At 43.3% G+C, this 20,920-nt stretch overlaps 1 protein-coding gene across 2 annotated transcripts in view; it reads right to left on the bottom strand.

Moving 5' to 3' along the window:
* PRKAR1B (protein kinase cAMP-dependent type I regulatory subunit beta) overlaps nucleotides 1-20,705 on the bottom strand; it is a 92,805-nt gene extending 72,100 nt beyond the window's left edge. The window contains exons 1-4 of one of the 2 annotated variants that reach the window (XM_039732081.1): nucleotides 20,515-20,705; nucleotides 19,308-19,512; nucleotides 9,575-9,745; nucleotides 5,685-5,776 (exon numbers count right to left, since the gene is read on the bottom strand). In XM_039732081.1, the coding sequence (XP_039588015.1) occupies nucleotides 5,685-5,776; nucleotides 9,575-9,745; nucleotides 19,308-19,484 (440 nt within the window). In that variant the 5' untranslated portion in view covers nucleotides 19,485-19,512; nucleotides 20,515-20,705. The remainder of the gene's footprint in view (nucleotides 1-5,684; nucleotides 5,777-9,574; nucleotides 9,746-19,307; nucleotides 19,513-20,514) is intronic. The other variant, XM_039732080.1, reaches the window with a different exon arrangement.
* Nucleotides 20,706-20,920: the final 215 nt, after the last annotated feature.

Raw genomic sequence — 20,920 nt, 5'->3', positions numbered from 1 at the left:
CCCACAAATAACCCTGCAGGGGAGGCTCACTTTCCAGAGAGCTGCTCTGGCTCACCTGGCCATCAGAGCAGCAGGAACGTGCAACCAAGGTCTGGCACTCCCTGTTACTTCATCCTTTGGTACAGCTCAGAATTCAGCTTAAATCAATGGTGGAACCATACCCTGAGTTTTCTGTCTAAGGTGGAATTTTTCTTGCACTGTTCTGCACACTGTAGGCATATATGAAGCACAGGCAGAAGCTAAATCTGTGTTTGTTTTTTGACAAAAGACTTAAGTTACAAATGCAAGGCAAACACAGGATGTGTAATGAATATGTCATAGCTGTGGCATCCTGTTTCTAAAGTCTCTTGCTCCTGAATGGTGCCTTCTTAGGTTTCCTCCACATGTATGAGGCTTTCCAGCTGGCCTGCAGCCAGAGCTTTAATAAAACATGGTATTATGCAGAAGTGAATAAAGCTCATGGCAATAATAATGTCCTTGAAATTCACTAATCACCGCAAGTTTCAAGAAGATTTCAATATGAGATCAACAGGAGAACAACTAAAATTAACTTGTTAGCTATGGAAAGCCACTTTTCTCATGATAATTTATGCCTGTATTGAAAGAAACCCCAAGTCATTAGCGACCCAGATGAAAAGTGTGTTTTCTGAATTTGAAAACAATACCTTCACGCAAAGGAGCTGCAAGCACTTCAAAAAACTTTAGGATGTAAAATGATTACAAATTGAAGAAATAGTCTGAGAAAATAGATATACTGAAAGTAAAGGCACAACAGCTAAGAACATTAAGGGAGGGGTGACCAACAGCATAAATACATGGTGAAGATTCATGGCCAAAGTAGCACTTTTGCAGGAAAGGAAGCACTGATTACAGTGCTCACAGTCCTAAATAGGACTCAAAAATATCCCATTGCTGTGAAAAATTTAAATAAAGAAGCAAGACATGGAGCAACTGGGGAGAGGTGAGAACAAAAATGGTAAGTAAGGTAAGGCTGAGGAACCTGGTCTGCGAAGTGCCAGTCTTTACATCTTGGTCCCAACAAGCCCAGGTATTAAAAAATGTTCTTTATCCTCCCACCTTTGCCATGCAGGAAACACACAAGAGTAAATACAACACTGTGTACTGCTGAAACACATACAGTCTTTAAGTTCATTTCTTGGTACTTTTTTTGTGTCTTCAAAAGAGCTCAACATTTTAGTAAAAGCATTAAATACCATTTTGTGCCTCTTGCTTTCAAAGCTGTTTCACCCCATTACACTGTTCAAAGAAAGCAATTTATTAATAATGCAAGTAATAAAATACACCAAAATATTCTGAAAGCTGTTGCAAGCCTTACAGCTGCCTGTAAGGCAGTACATTAGTAACCAATGCTTCCAAAAATTACATTAGGTAAACATTGATCCACTCTCTCTGCTCCTGGATGAACAAGTCTGACATAGCATTTACACACAGAGATGTGGTGAACATTTAACCTTTCCACTTCTTAATGTGGTCAGGAGGCCACTGAGCCCCTGCACAGGGACTGACAGATGTGGCTCATGACTCAGCAGAGCAGACTGGCACTGGGGACATCCTGGAAGCAGGAGTGACACTCCTGCTGCTCTCAGCCCTGCTCTCTCCCCTACTGGTTATTTCAGTTATATTTCCCTCTCCTCCTTGGCAATCATCAGCTTTGGGTCCAGCCTCCATTCCCACAGCAGCTCACCTCTGAACTTCCCCACTGCCCCTGTCCAGTAGAGACACAACATCCTGTCAATGAAATGATGAAAAGTGACTTTTTATTTTTATCCACAGAAGCAAAATGAATAATTTCTTCCTCTTGATTCTCCTTTACAATTCAGTATCACGGCAGAGCCAAGTGGGTGTGCTTGTATTCCAGCATTACGTGATGAACAACAAAAAATCTTCATAGCTACACTGCTGGGTTAGAAGAGATTAATCAGAAGAGGTCAGAAAAAGGTCACTCAGACTGGCCCCTTGTCACCAATTTTGACTTTATACACCATTTCACAACTAGGAGGCCTTGGAGGATGTTAATCTGCTGGATATCCAGGAGTGGGAGAGGAAACAGAACGCTGCCAAGTTATGGGTGTAATTCTATCTGTGCACAGGCAGGAATCCTTCCGTGGCTGCAGAGGCACAGCAGAGGCACAGCACTGTCCCCACCAGCCTCCCCCACGTGCAAAACTCCCAGGCAGCACTGGCCAAAAGAAGGGAGGATGTTGGTGCAAACCCTAAATCACCTTCAGAGCTGGTCTGAATCATAAGATCGCCTTACAGCCAGAAGGGATAAGATCAGCAAGGAAATTTCCCTCAAGACAACCACATTATTCAAATAAGAGCAGCAGCTCCTCATAGCTAAAACCACACTCCCACTTCAGGTAGTGGACATTTTGCCACTGGCTTTGAGAGAACCAGGACCTTCCTCCAGAGTTTAACCAAGTCCCATGAGAAAACAGTGGCGTGCCACGTCACTTCACAGAGCTGCACTGCTCTCTGCAATGTTAGCAGCTCTTGAACATCTTGGCAAAAGCTGCTGATAACTAGCTCTGCTGCTTTTAGTACTGTTGCAGTTACATTTCCCTTTCCTTGCATTTTTCAGTATAATTTTACACCAGAGACTCTGTGTGTGTAGGACATAGATGGCAGAACTGTCTGAAGCATGGCACAGGGAAAGATGTGACCTAAAATAAGACTTGAAGAAAAGTATTTCCAACACCAGTGCAAAAAGATACTTGTTTACCTTCACTTCAGCATGATTTCTCGTGCAACCAGCCCTTCATATGGAATATTTGACACAGAGATTATATGCTACACTCTGCCTTTATAAATAAGGGCTTAAGTTTCACAGCTGCCAAGCAGCAAGTGCAACACAAGTCAGAGCAGGCTAACACAAATATCTTTTTGAAGAAAGAAAAAATGTAAGTCATCCATGTAAATGAGAAATTGCTAGTCTATCCTTCCCCCACCTGAACACCTCCTACATTTTGGTCAAACATCAAATTAAGATAAAACAGTGATAATATCTTCAGTGTGGAAGGAAAACAAACTGAGGAAAAAAACACAAAGCCAATAAACACCACCACTGCAGCACAGAAAATAACCTTACCCAGCTTTCCACCGTTCCAAGAGCCCAAATGAAGTAATTTACAACTTACTTCACTGAGCTACATATTTACATCAAGAAGATGCAGACTGGAAGTGATGGCAATGGTATGCTCTGACTTGCTGACTTCTCCACACTTGACAAATGCAACCAGACAAGGGTAAGAGCATGATGTCAATTTATTCCTTCATTTCAGTCTTGTCTGTAGAGCAGAATATGCATCCTTCTGTGAGCTCCTTTTCTTTTTCCTGATGTCAGCTATGCCCTGCTGTGAGGCTCACACAAGCCCTCTGGACCCATCCTGAGCAGGGAATGGTCTGTACCTGGCCATGCTCCAGTGCACAGCCCAGGAGCTCCTGAATCTCTTGACAGCAGAGGCAGAATACACCTGGCCAAGCCTTAGTCTGCAAAAGCAAAGAGTCCACATTGCACCTGCAGCACCCCCAAGGGAGCCTCTGAAGGTCTCCCTTCACTCCTAATATATATCCTTGACAGAACAGAGGAAAATGGGACACAGGGAACAGATAGGAGATCATGATCATGATGTGCAATCAGCACAGGGTAAGATGAAGCACTTGTCCTTCAGATTTTGTCTCTCACCCTATTTTGATAACAAATTACTGAAATGTCCTTTTTTCAAGCCCTAAAACCTATCCTTTCAGTGTCCATCACATCAACATGCTGACAGCATAATCAGGATTTACAGCAGTTCTGTACAAGAGTTCTCCTCTGTGGGTGAAAATGCTAGAAGAAATGTGCAAATTTCATCCTCTTCTAATTACTCCAGAAATCTGCACGTTAACATGATGTCATTAGGATTGCAAAGTAATTAAACTGTGTAAACATCTGTGAGAGAGAGATGAGAAAATTTGCACTTTTGGAATGTGCTTTGACTGCAGGCATTTGAGTAGCCCCACCGAGGGACTGTGCTGCTGACGTTCTGCCAGAACTGAAACCACCAGTGTAGAGAAAGTTTTTGTCTTTTCTAACCGTGGAAGCACAGAAAAGTGGGGTTGGTGAGGAGTTGCTGACCTCAGTGAGCCTCATCTGCTGCCAGGCAGGGCTGATCTTGTCGCTGCTGGCAGACCACAGTCTAATCTGTCCTAATGGCCTCAAGTGGTGGAGACTCCACAACCTGCCCAGGCAATCAGAGACCTTCTCTTGGATCTGGCTTGATTCTCTCCCACTGCACTTTAAAATTGTCTTTCTTTACCCTCTGGCCCACAGAGCAGTTTATCACTCATAGAGCATTATTCACATGCAATTATAAGCTATTATTGCATCCCTCTGCCCCAGCTTTTATTCTGGAGGCCAAGCAACCCCATTCTCCCCTCAGAAGTGATGTTATCTAGGTCTGGATCATTCCCACCACTCCTCCATGAATTTCCTCCAACTGTTTTTTCCCTGAAGTGCAGTGCCCAAACTGGACACTGTGTTCCAGCTGAAATCTTTCCAACACCAGGACATCTTGCATGTTCTGTTTAGTTAACCCAGAAAAACATTAGTATTTTCAAAAAAAGCTTAGCATTAGTGACTATTATTCAGACCATGAGGCATAAAAAGTTCCACACAGTTTTTCAAGAAACTACCAAAACTGTCTTATAGTAATAAAGGTAATAGTAATTTATAGTAATAAATTCCTGCCTAAGGAATACTTCTCTGCTCTTGGCTCAGTGTCAATCCATCCTGCTTTTACTAGAACATTCCTTCAACCTGTCAGCATAATTCTGAATGCTACCCTTGTCTCCCTGTGTTTTAGCAGCCCTTCCCATCTTCATGTCAGCTAAAAATTCAACACTCATCACCTGTCCCACTGAGGCCAATAATGACAATAATGGTGAAAAGCAGAACAACCCTTCAATATACCTTTCCCCTGGAATGATGGACCAGTGATACCTGCTGTTTGGTTTAATTCCATCAGTGCTGCACAGACCCCACACTGGTTTCACTAAAGACACACTTCCCTAATTTTTTTATGAATCCATCAGAAACATTAATGTCAAAATCATTACTGGAAGTTGAGCTGTTTGACCTCCTTTGTGCCTCCCCCAGCTGTACAGCTTGCTATCAGTTCTGGAAAGACATTTTCAAGTCTTTAAAAGTCACACTGGCTGTTACTGAACGCCTTGGTCTCCTTCAGGTGCTTACACATAATTTGTTTGCTCCAGTTTTACCAAGAACAAAACAATTTACCTGTCATTCCCTTTTATCTCTTTACAGACATTATGCTTTTTCTTTCCTACTCATTCAGCACTTGACCTGTCTTGTCTGAGTTTCAGAAGTAAAGACAAATGCTTCTGAGATTGCTTTTGCTAATCAAGTAATCTAGAATAAAGTTTATCAGGCCCATCTGTTCTGAAAACATTAAATATGTCTGAATACACTCTAACCTGTTCTTGTCCTTTTTCACTTTGAGGTTTTACCCTCTGTCATAATGCCATAAGCATGTCTCAGGGTGCATCTAGTGTGACTCAAATGCATCACTGAGAACAGTTCTGGACCCTGAGATGAAATTTAATCTAATTTCTTGTCCTCACAGCAAGTTGTGAATTCCCTTGAATCATAAAGCCCCTCGTACCTTCGTTCATTGTCATCAAGATGAGCAAAGAGCACGTTCTTGGAGATGGCCTTGGCCAGAGCAGTCATGGTTTTATAGTCCTTGGGAATAACCTGTAGAGAAAAGAATGAAAGGTAATTACAGGCCTGATTGTATTTCCTCACAAATCGTGACATCTAGAGAAAATTCCACTATTCAAGAAAATGGATGTGATTTGATTTCAGGCACTGAGGATTAGGCTATAATATAAAGCCACTAAGAAAGTAATAAATTACAGTTTTGATAATGTGAGGATAAGAAGTTTTGTTCTCAAAATGACACTCAGAAAGGAAATATAAGATCAGGGATGACTGCAGAGAAGGGTAGCCATAAAATACTATAATTAGGAGGTATTGGCAGCTGTGTAGTCTCCTTTCAAATATCTTGGACTGAAGAAAATGTATTTTATGTTCCTCTTCCTTCCAACCCATATCAGAATCAACCTACTTTTAAAATTGTGAAAATAGAAACATTTCTTTAGGAAAAAAGTAAAAATGTGTTGAATACATCATATTTTTCAATATTGCCTGTGGTGTAAGGAACTAAGCTCCTGATAGGCCCACTTGAGTCAAATCCTGTGCCTTGGTTTCATGGCAAACAAGAAGAATTTCCATTTGAGAATGAAGAGGTCTTTATTTGTTAACTGGAGAGATGTCAAAAGTCCTGTTGTGCATGAATTTGCTCAAAATAAAAGTTGAAATTCAGGAGTATTTCCACTTTGGAAAACAAAGCTTTCCATTTTGGTAACCATTTAAGTAAGATATTAGTAGATAATGTATCTTTCTATTTGCCAAGTATCTTCCCCTGTCAGAGACTGCAAGACTGGGAGAGAGACAAGAAATTTGTAACAAAATTATGACCTGTCAAAGATATCCATTGTCTTTGATAATGTGATTTTCCTTAATAGTTTAATTATAACAGGACAGAATCAAGCATAGCAGATGTTTTAAGTGTTAAATAAACCTTACTGCAATCTGAAAATAAAAATCTGTTTGTCAGTCTCAATTACTGCACAGTAAAGTTCTGATAAGGTGCATTTAGCTCTCACATTTTCTTATGATAGAAATAGTGTATCTGTCTGTTGCAAGTTACTACCTGTGTTGATGCACAGGCAATTTCCTTCCTTCATCCTGGAAAGGCAGGAATACCCATCCAACCAAAAGAAGGATGCCTCAAAGGGTAAAACTGATGTAGAACCAGTTCCCACAAAGAATTATCAAGATTTATTTCACAGGGAAGCACTGCAGTGTGAAGACTAAAGTTAAACTGGCTTCAGACCTCTCTTGCATTGGCTGCTGCAGTCATCAGATTACTCCAATTAAGTCTAGAGAAATATACATGTACAAACTGCATGTTTGTATCAGAGTGAAACCTGATCTAATTGATCTAAAAGCTTAAATTTCTCCATGTTAAATTCAGCCAGTATCTTATTCTTGGTTTTTACCCTATCAGAGGAACACTGGATTGAATTGCAGACCTGAACCCTTGCTCTATTAAGAAAACACCAGCTCAGCTTACTGCTGATGAGCCAAAAGGGTAAATAATCAGATCACTAAGACACTCAACTCCAGCCTTTCTGTCTGATTATGAAATAGCACTGACTAGCTTTCCTCAGTGTAAATTTGCAGCAGTGAAAGCCACAAGGCTTTGTGGGTTTGTTGGGGCAGGGACACAGAAAACACAGGAGAGATTCTCTAGGTGTGACCAGGCATCTGCCCAAAGCCAAATGCTGGTAAGAATCACTTGGCCATTTCTTACATCACTCTTCCAGATAATCACTGAGTGTTCTCTTCAAGCTGATAATCCTCTTTAGAGCAAGATTCCTGTTCTGTTAGTTGTTAACTGTGTTGTTAGATGTGTTGACAAATACTGCTTTCTCTAGTTCAAGGATGAACTAACCCTCCACAGAGATCTTCCCCGGAATGAAGGCATGCCATGTGCTTGCTCAAATCACAAAGCTAAATCTCTTTTGCTTTTCTCTCCAGGGACATAACTCATTTCACTGCCTCTAGCACTACTCATGCTATAGCTCACCCCTTCAAGGGATCCTTCAAACTGGCTTATAACCCAGATGTGTTTCTATCCAACACCTGAATTCAAGCCAGCGGTTCTTCCTGACTACTATCTAAAATTCCATCTGTTTGCAATAGTCTAACACAACCTCTGCCTTGCTTTTTACTCTTTTAAATTTGTTCCATAATTTGTCCTTTCAGTGTCTCCTTTTATTTCTGTGTTCTAGAAATCACACATCCATGGGTTTCACCATGGGATTCATTTGCTTATGGCAGCAGACAAGGCACTGACACAAATCCTCCCAGTGCTAGTTCTGTATTCCTTCCAGCATCTGTAGCTGTACAAGAAACTATCCCCTAAATTATTATTATTTAAGATCAGTCAGTTCCTAGGAAATTAAAATCAAAACAGGACTAGTCAAGAGCACACAGAATGTGATCTGTATTGCTGCTTCTGGTTCTTGCCTACTCATGCTACTGTCAGGGCTCACTGACATCACTGTTGAGAAATGAAGAAAACAAAGTTTACTTCAGGTTCCATTATAAACATAAAAGAATTGCTCAGGGGAGTGGGAAGGGATGTTTCCTTTGATTTTCAGAAGAGTCAGATGGAACCCATAATAAGCAGAAACAAATGGGATCTCTTTGTGGAAGTTTTTTAGGAGAATATTGCAAAATGCACAGAAAGAGAAGTGTTTTAAAAGTGGCTTCTGAAGTATCACACAAGTTTTTTAACAGTGCAGGGCATTCATTAATAGCTTGATCACAGTGCTGTTAAAATTTACCACTCACTTCCAATCATTATTTAGCTGCCCCAAGAATACTCTTACACACTTGTTTTTAGGATGAATGGCTCTCCCAATTCTTTTCTTCTTGGGACAGAAATCCCTAGAGCAGCCAGTGAACTTGTATCATAAGCAGATGACAAAAGCACATCTGACTGCGAAGGCAAAAAGCATTCTGCCAAAACCAGTGACTGACAAAATGCATTCCCATAAAGAAAAAGCTCTTTGAGTTAAAGCTACTCCAGGCGTGCACAAAAGCACATTAGTAGCATCTGTCAACCTTATGAAATACATTTTCAGCCTGGCTCCCTAAACAAACATGACATATGCTATTGTAATTTCTCTGTTTCAATAATCTTTAAAAGATTTAGCCAGTGTCAAAAAAAAGTGGAGTTATTAAGAAATATCAAAGATATAACATAGCTAGATATTTTTGTGAAAAAAGGCAGTTAAAAAGAGAGAAGCCCAAAACAGAGTTCCTAGTGAAGAAATTATCCAATTTGGGATTGGCTTTTCTTCAAAGACAATGGTCACACAAAATTACCCAAGTATGGTCATGAGACTTCCAAAATTCAGTGGGTTAAGTGGTACCTAATCAACAAGATAAATACATTACTGAGTGGTCTAGGAAACCTAAATTACTTAGATTAAAGTAAAATTGAGGTAGATCTGACTTTTGAAAACAAAAACCAAAAAACAAGAAGGAAATGCAGCTATAGAAAAGCTGTCTGCCAATAATGAGAGGTTCTGATCCAGCTCAGAAGTTGCTGAAGCCACTATCAAGAAGTGACTATCAAGAAAATGGCTGAGAATTACTGACCCTGTTAGACAGGCAAACAGATGAGCAGCACATCTCAAAAAAGAGGGAACAGCAAGTGCTGAAATCCCATTGATGGGGAAAATCCTCAGTCAAGGAGACAGAAAAAGACCTTGAGTGTGAAGATGGTCAGGCCCTGCTGACACCAGCATGAGGACACCATCTTCCAGGCTGGCCCAGGAGTCCAAATTAGGGACAAAACACGAGTCACTCGATTGTCTTGCAAATCTGAGAGGCAGAGAGGTGGAGGCAGGTTACCTTTCTGACGTAGGAAACAGCATCTTCCTCAGTGTACACCTCTGCACTGACCCCTCCTCGCCGGCGCCGCGCCTTCACCACCGGGTTGGGGGGCGGCGGGGAGATCTCATCGTCGTGGGAATCCGACTGGGAGCTGGACTTCTGCCGGGCCAGGATTTGCTTGCATTCTTCCTGCGAGGCAGAAAGAGACAATGAAACATCTCTTACTCATGGACGTAGTCAATTTGCCCTTCTTTATGGTTATCAGCAACCCTTTCATGTCTGTGTTTGGGTGACAGTCGGTTTGCGCTGCTGAAAAGAAAATTACAGATTTAATGAGAATAGCATTAACTCCAATGTGTGTACAGGCATTTGACCTGTTCAACTCTTTCTTACACATCATGGCAACCAAGGTATATAAAGTGCAGGTTTATCTTTGCAGCTACTGCTGGTTGAGAAAGAAAAACTTCCATTGCTTACTCTCCAACATCACAGCTGCTATTTTCTCAGTTGGTTTGTACATGTCGTTGTCTCTAGTACAAACAACTTGTCAGAAGTCACACATTGATATATTAGATTGGTTTCTTCATCTTGCTCTGCTTTGCAAGCTTACTATCACCACAAACAACAAAGATGCTCCCTACTCCAGAATTTCTGCCATACACGTGATTTATAATCAATGGAACTCTTTCCAAGCAAACAGGATCCAAGGTAGGCTCCAGAGGACTATGAAAGATGATGACTGGCCTAGCACCAGCTGGCCAATAGGGAGGTTATTCTCCAAATTTCATGCTTGTGGAACAGAGAATAAAATAGGGAACGGAATCCCTCAAGAGAGAGTAACAAGAGCAGAGAACAGTACAGAAAATCTTCAAGAAAGGAGGTCAGAGTTGCAAGATTGTCAATTCATACACTGAATTTGACTTCCAAAGGATAGAGACAAACCAGATTACCCATAATTACAGCATTTCCCCAGAGCCCCATGTTCTATCCCTCAGCTTCCTCGGATTCAAGGGAAAGCAAAAAGGAGTAAAATTCCCTTTGCATCATCCACGTCTGTCAGTCAAAGGAATGGGGGCTGTCTCCTCAGACCCAGCCCTCCTCCTCACCCCTGGCACAGCTCAGCCACAACACACTCAGCGTCCCTGCTGCTCCCCCAGAGCCTTTGGGGCTGGCTCATCCCAATCTCCACTGATCCTGCATAAAGGCAGGGCAGAACTGGAGGTGGGGTGGACCATAAGTTCTGTTCCCTGGTACAGGAAACCAGAGGGCACGAGCAGGAGGGACACAGGCACTGCAAGGAGGCAAGCTGGCTGCTGCAGCAGTACCCAGAGTTTCATCTGCTGCCATGTCCTCAGTGCAGGCAAACCCCACACCTGGTAGCCCCAGGGCCATGCTGAGGGATGTGCACGTGGCCATCACCCCACGACTCCCTCAGCAACCCCAGGATTTTGCAGACAGCTCTGCTCAGCAGCACTGCAGGCTACCCAAAAGAAAACACAGCAATGCTGAGCTCCCTGCACACCCCATAAACCAACATTCCTCCAGCAGGGATGCCAGGACCTGGCCTCTGTCCTACAGGAAATTTCCAGTGAGCCTTTCCACTCAGAGCTAGGACGGGAGAGAGCGGAGGAGGGAGCATCTGGGAGCACCAGCACGAGTGGCAGATCACCAACATCACCAGCTGGTCCCACTGACAGAGGAAGTGACTTATCCACAGCTCATCAGGTATGGCACCAGAAAAGGGCAGTACAGAAAACTGGCACGAGCTCACAACTTCCAAGCTTGCAAGAAAAAGGGATGATTAATATATGTTTTGCCATTGGTGTTTACATCAAATCCATCATGCCACCTGTCTCTCCTGGTCTTATTCCAGTCAATTCCTGCACCATGACTGACACTGCCCTTCTCATTAACCTCTGACACCAGTCTTTGATGCGCTATTGCTACTTGAAATAAATAACTGAACAGTATTTCCCACGCTGCGTGACTCAAAGTAACAAGTTACACATTCTTGTTTTGAAGAAGGCATTACTGAAATATTTAGGGGACAAGCTCAGAGACAAAATGTAGAGGGCTGGCTAAAGATCTGACTTTTCAAGATCTTGACCTGCCTCAAAAAGTGCGAAGCTCTTTTTGAGATCAATTGGGGTTTAAATCTGGCTTACAACCCCAAAACTCCCAGGCCACAATACAGTTGACCTCAGTGCTGTAACCAAAAATCTAGAATTTCAGATGTATTAAATCCTTCCTGAAACTTTTTCATTTCACATTCAAATAGCAGCACTAGCTATGCAAAAAATTACTCAGCTAGATTTTCCTATAGTGTAAGAACTGCAAATCCTATTTCAGCATTCTCATCAACTTCTTCCTTACACCTCTCTGTCTCTAGATTCCTAAACTAGAATCAAGCAAAATATTTAAAGTACAAATGTGTGCTATATATTACAATTATATTTAATATCTAGTGTTTAAAAAATGAAAGCTATGACTGAAGAATTTCAAATAACATTACTGACTGCCTATCTCTGATAGTGTTAGTGGTCTCTGAATATATTAAATGAACACAACCAAATTCACCTTCTTCATGGGATTAACTGAAAGGCAGTAAAGACCTTTCTGAAGAATAGCAGCTAAAATTTAACTAAAAGGCAAGTACAAGAGGGCAGTTGTTGTAGATAACTAATGGTGTGCAGCACTTACACAATTCTTTTTATCCAGAGCATATTTACTCAGAGAGAAGAGTAGTAGTTTGCCACATTTGAATATAAAATACACTCTTCTCTCTTCAGTACACACTGCATAAAAACCACTTCCAAGGAATTAATAAATAATATCTCCCCCACCCCAGCACAGATTTATATACAAAAGGAAGCTCAGTGAGTAAAATTAATACTACAAAGCATGCTCTTAAACTCAAATACTTTTAGAAGCCAAAAAGATTTTAAAGCATTATAAAAGTGAGTTACGGTGTGATTCATTTTAAAAGGAAGTCTCTTCACTACAAACTCCTTTTATACAAACAGCAGGCAGTTGACTGGCTGGCTTTTCCACACGCCGCTGTCTGCAGTCTGGGAAGGATCCCCATTCCTGAACTAGAGCGTGCCTTTTGCAAATAAAAGCCTTTGCTCTGTCCTGGGCTGAGCTTTCAGAAAGACGTCTTCCACATATCCTGAGGTAAAACTGCACAAATGCAGCAAACGTTTGAGAGGAGCAATGAACTGTCTCAAGAGGAGTTCTTCAAACACCCGTCTTCAGATGCGGCTTGATGTGAATCCTTGTGCAGAACTCAGTTTCAAGTAAACACCTCATCATCTTTTGTTGTCATGACAACAAGTGATCTCTCTCTCTCTCTCTCTCTCTTTGGATGGCATTGATAATTCATAATCATATTGCCCAATTATGTCCACCTCCAAATGAGAAAACACATGGAAGGCACGGCAGCAAGACAGTGTAACTGCCTTTGATCATTGCCTCAAATTGAAAGAACCAATAAATGCAATTGAAGTAATAACCAACTTATCTTTTCAATGTCCACTTTCAGCTACAAGAGGCTGAGGTATAAGAGGTATATATATATATATATATGTAAGAGGCTGAGGTATAAACCACACGAATTTAGCATATTGTCCTCAGCATCTCCCCCAGATAATGCTTCCATGAACTTTTAATGAGTGGAAGCATTGCAAGTGAAGCAGCCACAATGCTGAGACAGTTTTTAGGTTTACCCTTCCTTTCAGACCACTGCTCAAGAGCACACACACTTTCTGACCCTGAAGCTTTCTTCCCCGACAACTGGAGCATTTCTAAACAGAAATTCACTTCCTCTCCCAGTCTCTCCTTTACCTGAAAACTCAGATGAGCTGAAGGAAGGAAAGCACCTCAGGGGGCTCCAAATCACTGTGCAGCCTTACAACAACATCCCAAGAAGATTTTTTAAAGCAAGTCAGACATTTGATATCAAAGCTCAGTACCTCTGCAATGCAATGTATACATTGCATTTAAAAACAACACCACCAAGTACACTCTAAATGGTTTTTTTCCCCCTCAGGCACGTTCATAAACTTTTCTGCCTGGCAGACCTGGATTATTCACAGAAAATGTGCAGGAAGGCTCATGCACAGGTAACCAATCTCTCTTTGCACTGGAATTGACCCAGAGGAGATGCTCTCAATCCAGGAGGGTTTCTAACACCCCTCACCACTCCTTGGGGCTGATGATTTACAGCAACCAATAAAGGCCAAAGGCAAAGCACTTCATTTTGCTGGAAGCATGGGACTGACTGATGCCATCAATAAAAGCAGAAAAAATCTCAGAGATCTTAATGTTCTTCAGTCTTATCTTTGCCAGGACAGACAATCTTTGTGATCAATTCAGCCTTTTATTCACACAATCCCAATTATTGTTCCACTGCCTTCCCCCTGCTCCATGCTACCTTTTCTTCTACAGCAGTTCTAAGAAATACCTTTAAATGCACTCCCTGCTATCCTACCAAGGTATTTACCCCCTCCAAAGTTATCCCCCACTTTGATTACTATTTCTGCATCCTCCATGGCCTCTCTGCATCTCTGCTCATTCCCAATTTCCAGTCTGGGTAAAAATCTCCTGCCAACAATCCACCTACTCTGATGGCACTCCAGCTGCATGGCTGACCTTCCTCAGACCCTTTCCTGCCATTGTTTTAGCTCCTGCAGCTTGTTCTCACTTCTTGTCTTCCCCCCAGCAGTGTCTTCAGCATCTCAACCCATCACCACCTCTTCCCTACTTTCCTACATACGCCTCACAGCGAAGTGAGAGGTTATGTTACAAAACACAGACCCTATTTTTGATACTCAAAAGCTTATATAATCAAAGAGAATCATAGCCAACCCTTCTGATTCTTAAAATCCAGCCAAATAACAATGTATGCACGCATAGCTTGTGTAAGAAGAGACAAGCCCACATAAAAGTGGATTAAGTAACCTGATGAATGTAGAACAGGGGAGCTTGAGATGTGAAACAAAGACGTCTTCCAGGCAGAATTCCCTCCATGTTCCATCACTGCACTCTGATTTTGTTAGTTTTTGGCTTTGAGACTGGGAAAGCCACTCACACTTGTGGACAAAGTGAACAGGGAGCTCAGCTCTAATATGTTCCACTCAGGCTCGTAAGAGCATGGGTTTGCTTATAACTAATTTTATTTCTTATGGAAAAAAAGGTTTTTTCTCTTTCTGCTCTTATTCCCTTCATCCTCCATCCTTCCCTGCATGTATGAAAGTACCTGGGGAGGGCTTTAAAAATTCACCTTGTTTTCCTTTACCTCTTCCAAGAAAACTGTCACAACAGTGCCTGAGGCTGACTCTGGCAGTCACAGAGGTCCCACCTGAGCTGCTTTTCATCAGCTCTTCCCAGTACTGATCTCAGGGGAGAGGCAGGACAGAGGCTGCCCAAGCAGCTCAGAAGTGCAGTCACACAGCCAGGGCACCTGGTGCTCCCACTGTTGTGCTTCTCTCAGCATCTCAGGTATGTTCCTGCACGCTTTACCAACACTTCTGACCACCACGGAGATACCAGCCAACTGCTTGGTAAGCTTTGAACAATATCATTGTTAGGCGCTATATATATATATATACACACATATATATACATATATATATATTAGTTAATGTATTTTTTCTATAGATTTTCTCTGTGTCAAGCTTTGAACAATATCATTGTTAGGCACTATATATATACATATACACACATATATATACATATATATATGCTTAGTTAATGTATTTTTTCTATAGATTTTCTCTGTGTGATTTTGCCTCAAATCCATAACCTCTCTCCAGCTTATCTGAAGAAAGAAGTGAGTTATACTTTGCATAATAATAACCCGTATTTTTAAGAATTCATTTAATCAGTTTAGACAGGTTCTGGTGGAAATTATTAATCAAAGAACTCCTTTCTGCGATAAAATACAAATACTGGGAAAGAACACTGTCAGAGAAGAAGAGCCTGGCGCTCCAACTTTGATGCTCGAGTGCCTTTGTTTCTGCAGCTCCCTGTGGTAGGTACCTAAAGTACATAACTGTATTTTGCTAGCAGAGTTTTGCATTTGTGCATTTGTGTTTTCTCCCCGCGCCGGCTGCAGTTCCGCCCGGCGCCGCCAGGTGGCGCGGCGCGGGGCAGCGCTCTTGGCCCGCGGGGCTTTTGCTCCAAATTTGGCTTTTCCCAAAATTCCCCTTCCGACGGCACCGTGAGGATGCGGCACCAGCCTGGACCCAAACAACACTGCCGATCCGCTGGCGGTAATTTATTAGCTAAAGCACGGTTTTCTGCATGTGCTGAGGGCAACAGAAGGGGCCTGGAGAGAGCTCAGCCCAGCAAAGCCCAGCTCAGCCCGGCTCTAAAATACCCCACGTTAAAATGGCTTCAGCAAAGCCATTTTAAACACATCCTGCGGTTCCCTGCTGCTTCCTCTGCTTTTGTGCCATTTTCTTCATTAGTTCTATTCTTTATTCTAATTCTTTGCGGCGGAACAGCTGAGCTCAGCCTGGCAAGACAACTCCACCTTTGATCACATAATCGTGGCACTAAACAGCCTGACACTGTGAAATTTTTGCAGCCTCAGTATGGCTAAAAATACAAAGCATTGCCCATAATTTCTCAGTAATTGACTTTTTCATATAACGTAAGAACCAGAGATAAAATATGGGTTCCCTGTTTTTTCTGCTATGCCTCCTTTAGTCCTTAAGTAAACAGGACTAAATTACAGCTGTTAAAATAATGCCACAGCTTCTTAGCTAACATCTATTCCCTCACTCCAAAAAAAACCAATTACAGTCCCTAAGGGAAAGACTTTCCTCACTCCATCCACCACGATCTATGCAGTCAGAGGGAAACATAAAATAAATTGTTCAAAGGAAATATCACAGGTTTTAAAATCCAAAGTACCTAAACTGTTTTCAGCTATTTTCTCTGCTCAAGGGTATGTTACAGATTTTTACAAAGTAACTGTTAATGTGATCAGAGTAGATGTCATCTTCAAGTCCATGGGTCACAGCATATAAAAGTAACTTGCAAATTTCAGACTATAGAAACATAGGGTGGTTCCCAGCAATTATTGGCAACTTAAGCAGGTCCTGCCAGCATTAAATGAACATAAAAATGTGTCTTAAAGTTTTCCCACAATTATTTTCAGAGTAATGGTTTTTGATATTGTACTTGATACAAATAAGCTGCATTTAGAAAGGCTTTGGGGGGAGTGTTCTTTGTGAAACTGGCACTCCTTCAGAATCCAACACCAAACATCAAACCTGAATCTCCAGTACTTTATTCAGAAGTATTTATTCACGTTCTCCCTTTACAGCCCTCTCAGGCATGTCCATGCTGTGAGTGAGGAGTGGCTGAGCCCAGGACAGTCCCTGAGCATGACCTCACTGCTGGCTCTGCTCTCAGCAGCTCCTGCCAGAACAAACCTGCTCCTGGTATGTTAGAGCTCAGCATGACACCTGGGCTGGGGTTAGCCCCTGTCCCATCCCCATCTAGCAGCAGGCTGAGAGCAATGGGCCCAACTCTGATGTCGTCAGAAGGTGAGAAGCATTTATGATCCGCTCTGATCTTGCATATCATAATAAATCTTGTTTTCATGAGTTGATTTTATTAATTAAGAATTAGCAAAATTAAACACGCTCTTCTGTTTTTTTTATTCACTTCTGTGGTAGCTCCAGTACAGTGAGGTGGATCAAGCTCTACTTGTTTTCCACAAGCTCATTTTTTAACCACTTGAAAAATATCCTACACTTCATCTCTAAACTTCCCACGTGTGTTTTTGACAGATAAACTCTTCTTCTACTGCTCTCTTCAGTGGAATGTGTTGTTTATCTTAATGAGTTTGGAAAATAAGCCCACAATACCACACTTAGGTGGAAAAATGCATGACTTTGTTTAGAAAATCATTATTAAACCCAAAGATTTTCACTCCTCTGCCTACACAGGACCAAATTAAAGGAGCTAATAGCGAATGTGCCACGTCAGTATTGCACATTCACAAAAATCTAATGAACAATTGCTAAATTCACAATTCCATTAGGATTCTTCAAATTACCTGTATATGACAAGTGTATAAAAACATGATAAAACTTATTGAAAGATTTTTCTATCTTTAGAAGTCTTCCTTTTAACTGTTCTCGTGCAACCAACGAAGTCAAAATATTATTCTACAGCAGAAAATCCTTCACAGTGCAATTTATCCCAAGGAAGTCCTTGGAGATGGCTGGGCAACGAGGGAGTCAAACTGCTGTAGGAACAAGAATTGCAGTGCTGGAAACCTCCAGAAGGAGCCTAAAGCCTCCAGGCTGAGCAGGCTCAGCCCCCAGGCTGCTCTGGAGAGGCAGTGCCAAGATTGTGTCCTCCCACAGCAAGCACAATATTCCCTGCAGTTGATGCCTTGATGTTTCTAAATCATCTTCCATTTTGAGACAAGTGATATCCATCAGCTCCTGAGCTGGCATCCTGATTGATGTCCTACAGAACTCTGGGATCTGCTGTTCTTTGGGAAATAACAGGGATCACATGAAGGAAGATGTCATTTCTCAGGGGTAGGAGCTGCCCTTGTGTCTCAGGTGTGTGTGCTGTGTTAACATCAACAAAGCCAAACTCCCCCTGAACAGCTCCTCAAAAAATCCCTCCAGCAATGGAGCACATTCCATAATACCACAGCATATTTTAATGTTTTTTTCCCCAAGAATGGTGTTTATACTTCTCTTCAAAAAGTCCAAAATTCCACGTTATGACGTATAACAATTCACATCACAGTAATGAAATTCAACAATTTTGATTCTCTCAAAATGGGTCTTGGCTGTTGGAAGTTTAGAATATACAGAATTAAGAGATTGTTTCTTTTTCACAATGATAAAATACAATTACAAGCCACTTTGTACTTTCTACCCCTCTCTGATGTTCCAAGCTGCCACCAACATGCAATGTTTGCATTTTCTTAAAACTGCATGAACTTGGCATATACTCACCTATAGAAAAATGAATCTTAAAAGCAGAGAGTGAGATGTAATAAATGTTTTACATCACTGGTGATACATCAGCTTTATGTATTATTCACTCCTGAAGATTGAAACTACTAAACCTTATCTCTCAAGCCTACAACAACATTTGCTCACACAACGTGCTCTTCCTGCAAAGACACCCTAGGCTTTAGAAAGAATTTGTCTGGGATTGCTCTAAAAGGTTTCCCCCTCTCTGCACTGCTTTTGAAGGCAGCCACAGTAAGTGAGGTCTCTCTTAATGCATCCCCTGTCAGGGCATCCTGGACAGGCACTGCAGACACGAGAGAGCAGTGAAGTTAAGTAGCAAACTGCTCAGAGATTTTGAGAACTTGCTGGCTCCCTGATTTTGGTCAGTTTTAGGGGAAGGAAAAACCCCATCACATGGCACTGGAATAAACAACATCTTTTGCACCCAGAGGCAGGTTATTCCAAGAGATGAAAGTTCAGGGCACCATGCCTCACAACCAATTTGGGTCATTTTTAACAAATGCAGTTTGATGAGATATTATAATCTTGGTGTTATGCACAAAAAATTCTAAACTATAGCAAATGTTATATAGTAGACATCCACAAATGAAGGGATGGGGCTTTTTTTCTCTTAACAGTTCACATTTTCACAGTTGTGTGGTCATTTAAAAAAGAAAAAAAAATTACCAAAACATTTGAAATCTTTAAACAACCTTTTTCATTTTATAAATGGAAAATGTCACCTGAAAATCACTGACCTTTTCTAATTTTTCAAAGTGTTCTCTGAGGAACTTCATGGGTCGGTCTGGCTTTGCTATACAGAGGTTTACAATGCATTCTTTTAGAATCTGTTGGATGTTGTGTTTCTGAACATAGAGTTCACATCCCTTCAGGCTCTCATCTTCTTCCACATTGCAGGAAGCAGCAGCAGCCATCTTCAGGCTTGTAAACAGAAAACACAACCTAGGTAAGAAAATGGTGCAAGAAAGAGATGAGACACAGATCCCAAGTCCTTTGTCAGAGAGATCTGAAGAGCAAAGACATTTCAATATTGCCTGTTGCCTATTGAGGACCTATTCAATTTGAACGTTTTAATGTTCTGGGGTTGTACGTGGAAATGCTGAACTGTGTCATCTTTGTATCATCAACATCCCACCAAGTACACAAAGAGGATTTAAACTCCTAGATTGTGATCAATCTTTGAAAAAAAAAAAACCAACAAGCTGGTGAAATTAACGAGGCAAGGAGTTTCAAAAGCGCTATTAAATGACGGTGTAAAGCCTTTGCTCTCCCCGTGGGGACTGCTCCTGTCACTGGAAGCCCAGCTTCTTGCTACACAGATTTTTGGGCAATTTTAGCATCTCTTCCCTTTCCCAGCCAGCGACCCTGGCGACCCTGGGGAGGAGCGGGCAGAGCCCCCCGAAGGGAAGCGAGTTCCCGAAGGGAAGTTCGATGACTTGGGGGGAGAGCAGCCCCAAACCCTCTTTATCTCCCCCAGCGGGGTTATGACCGCTCCGTGACGAGCCGAGAACGCCGGGGCAGCTTTACCGGGGCAGTGCGGGGCAGTGCGGGGGGCAGTGCGGGGCAGTGCGGGGCAGTGCGGGGCTGTGCGGGGCAGGCTCCGGGAGGCTCCGAGCGCCGGGGAAGTGCCCCGGGCCCGGCCGGGCGGATCTGCCGCCGCTGTCCCTGTCCCTGCCCCTGGCCCCTCTCCCCGGTCCCTGTCCCCTGTCCCCGGTCCCTGTCCCTGTCGCTGCCCCGCCGGGCCAGGCTCCGGCAGGCTCCGAGCGCCGGGGAAGTGCCCCGGGCCCGGCCGGGCGGATCTGCCGCCGCTGTCCCTGTCCCTGTCCCTGCCCCTGTCCCCTGCCCTGGCCCCTGTCCCCTGCCCCTGTCCCCTGTCCCCTGTCCCCGGTCCCTGTCCCTGTCGCTGCCCCGCCGGGCCCGGCGAACGGCGGGGCCGGTAAATACCTGGTGGCCGGAGCGGCGGCGCCTCCTCTGCGCTGGCCGGCGGTGCAGGCGGGGGAAGCGGCTCCCCTGCCGGTATCCGCACTGCAGCCGCCGCCGCCGCCTCCGCTCCTGCCCGCCCGCCCGGGGCCGCGGGGCGCCGCGGGGACCCTCCTCCCGCTCCCGCACAAAGGCTCCGGCTCCGCCGCCGCTCGCCCGCAGGAAGTGCCGCCGCCGTCACTCCCCGGCGGGCGCGGCCTCCACCACCGCCTCCGCCGAGAGGCGGCACGGAGCCCTCAGCTCCGAACGGGGCTGCGCGGAGCCCTCAGCTCCGAACCGGGCTGCACGGAGCCCGCCGCTGCGAACGGGGCTGCGCGGAGCCCTCAGCTCCGAACGGGGCGGCACGGAGCCCTCAGCTCCGAACGGGGCG

This window comes from Passer montanus, unplaced genomic scaffold, assembly GCF_014805655.1.
Source record: "Passer montanus isolate IOZ18808 unplaced genomic scaffold, ASM1480565v1 scaffold8, whole genome shotgun sequence".
NCBI classification, from domain to species: Eukaryota; Metazoa; Chordata; class Aves; order Passeriformes; family Passeridae; genus Passer; species Passer montanus.
The sequence above is the reverse complement of the archived record's forward strand: the minus strand, read 5'-3'. Positions and strand labels throughout refer to the sequence as shown.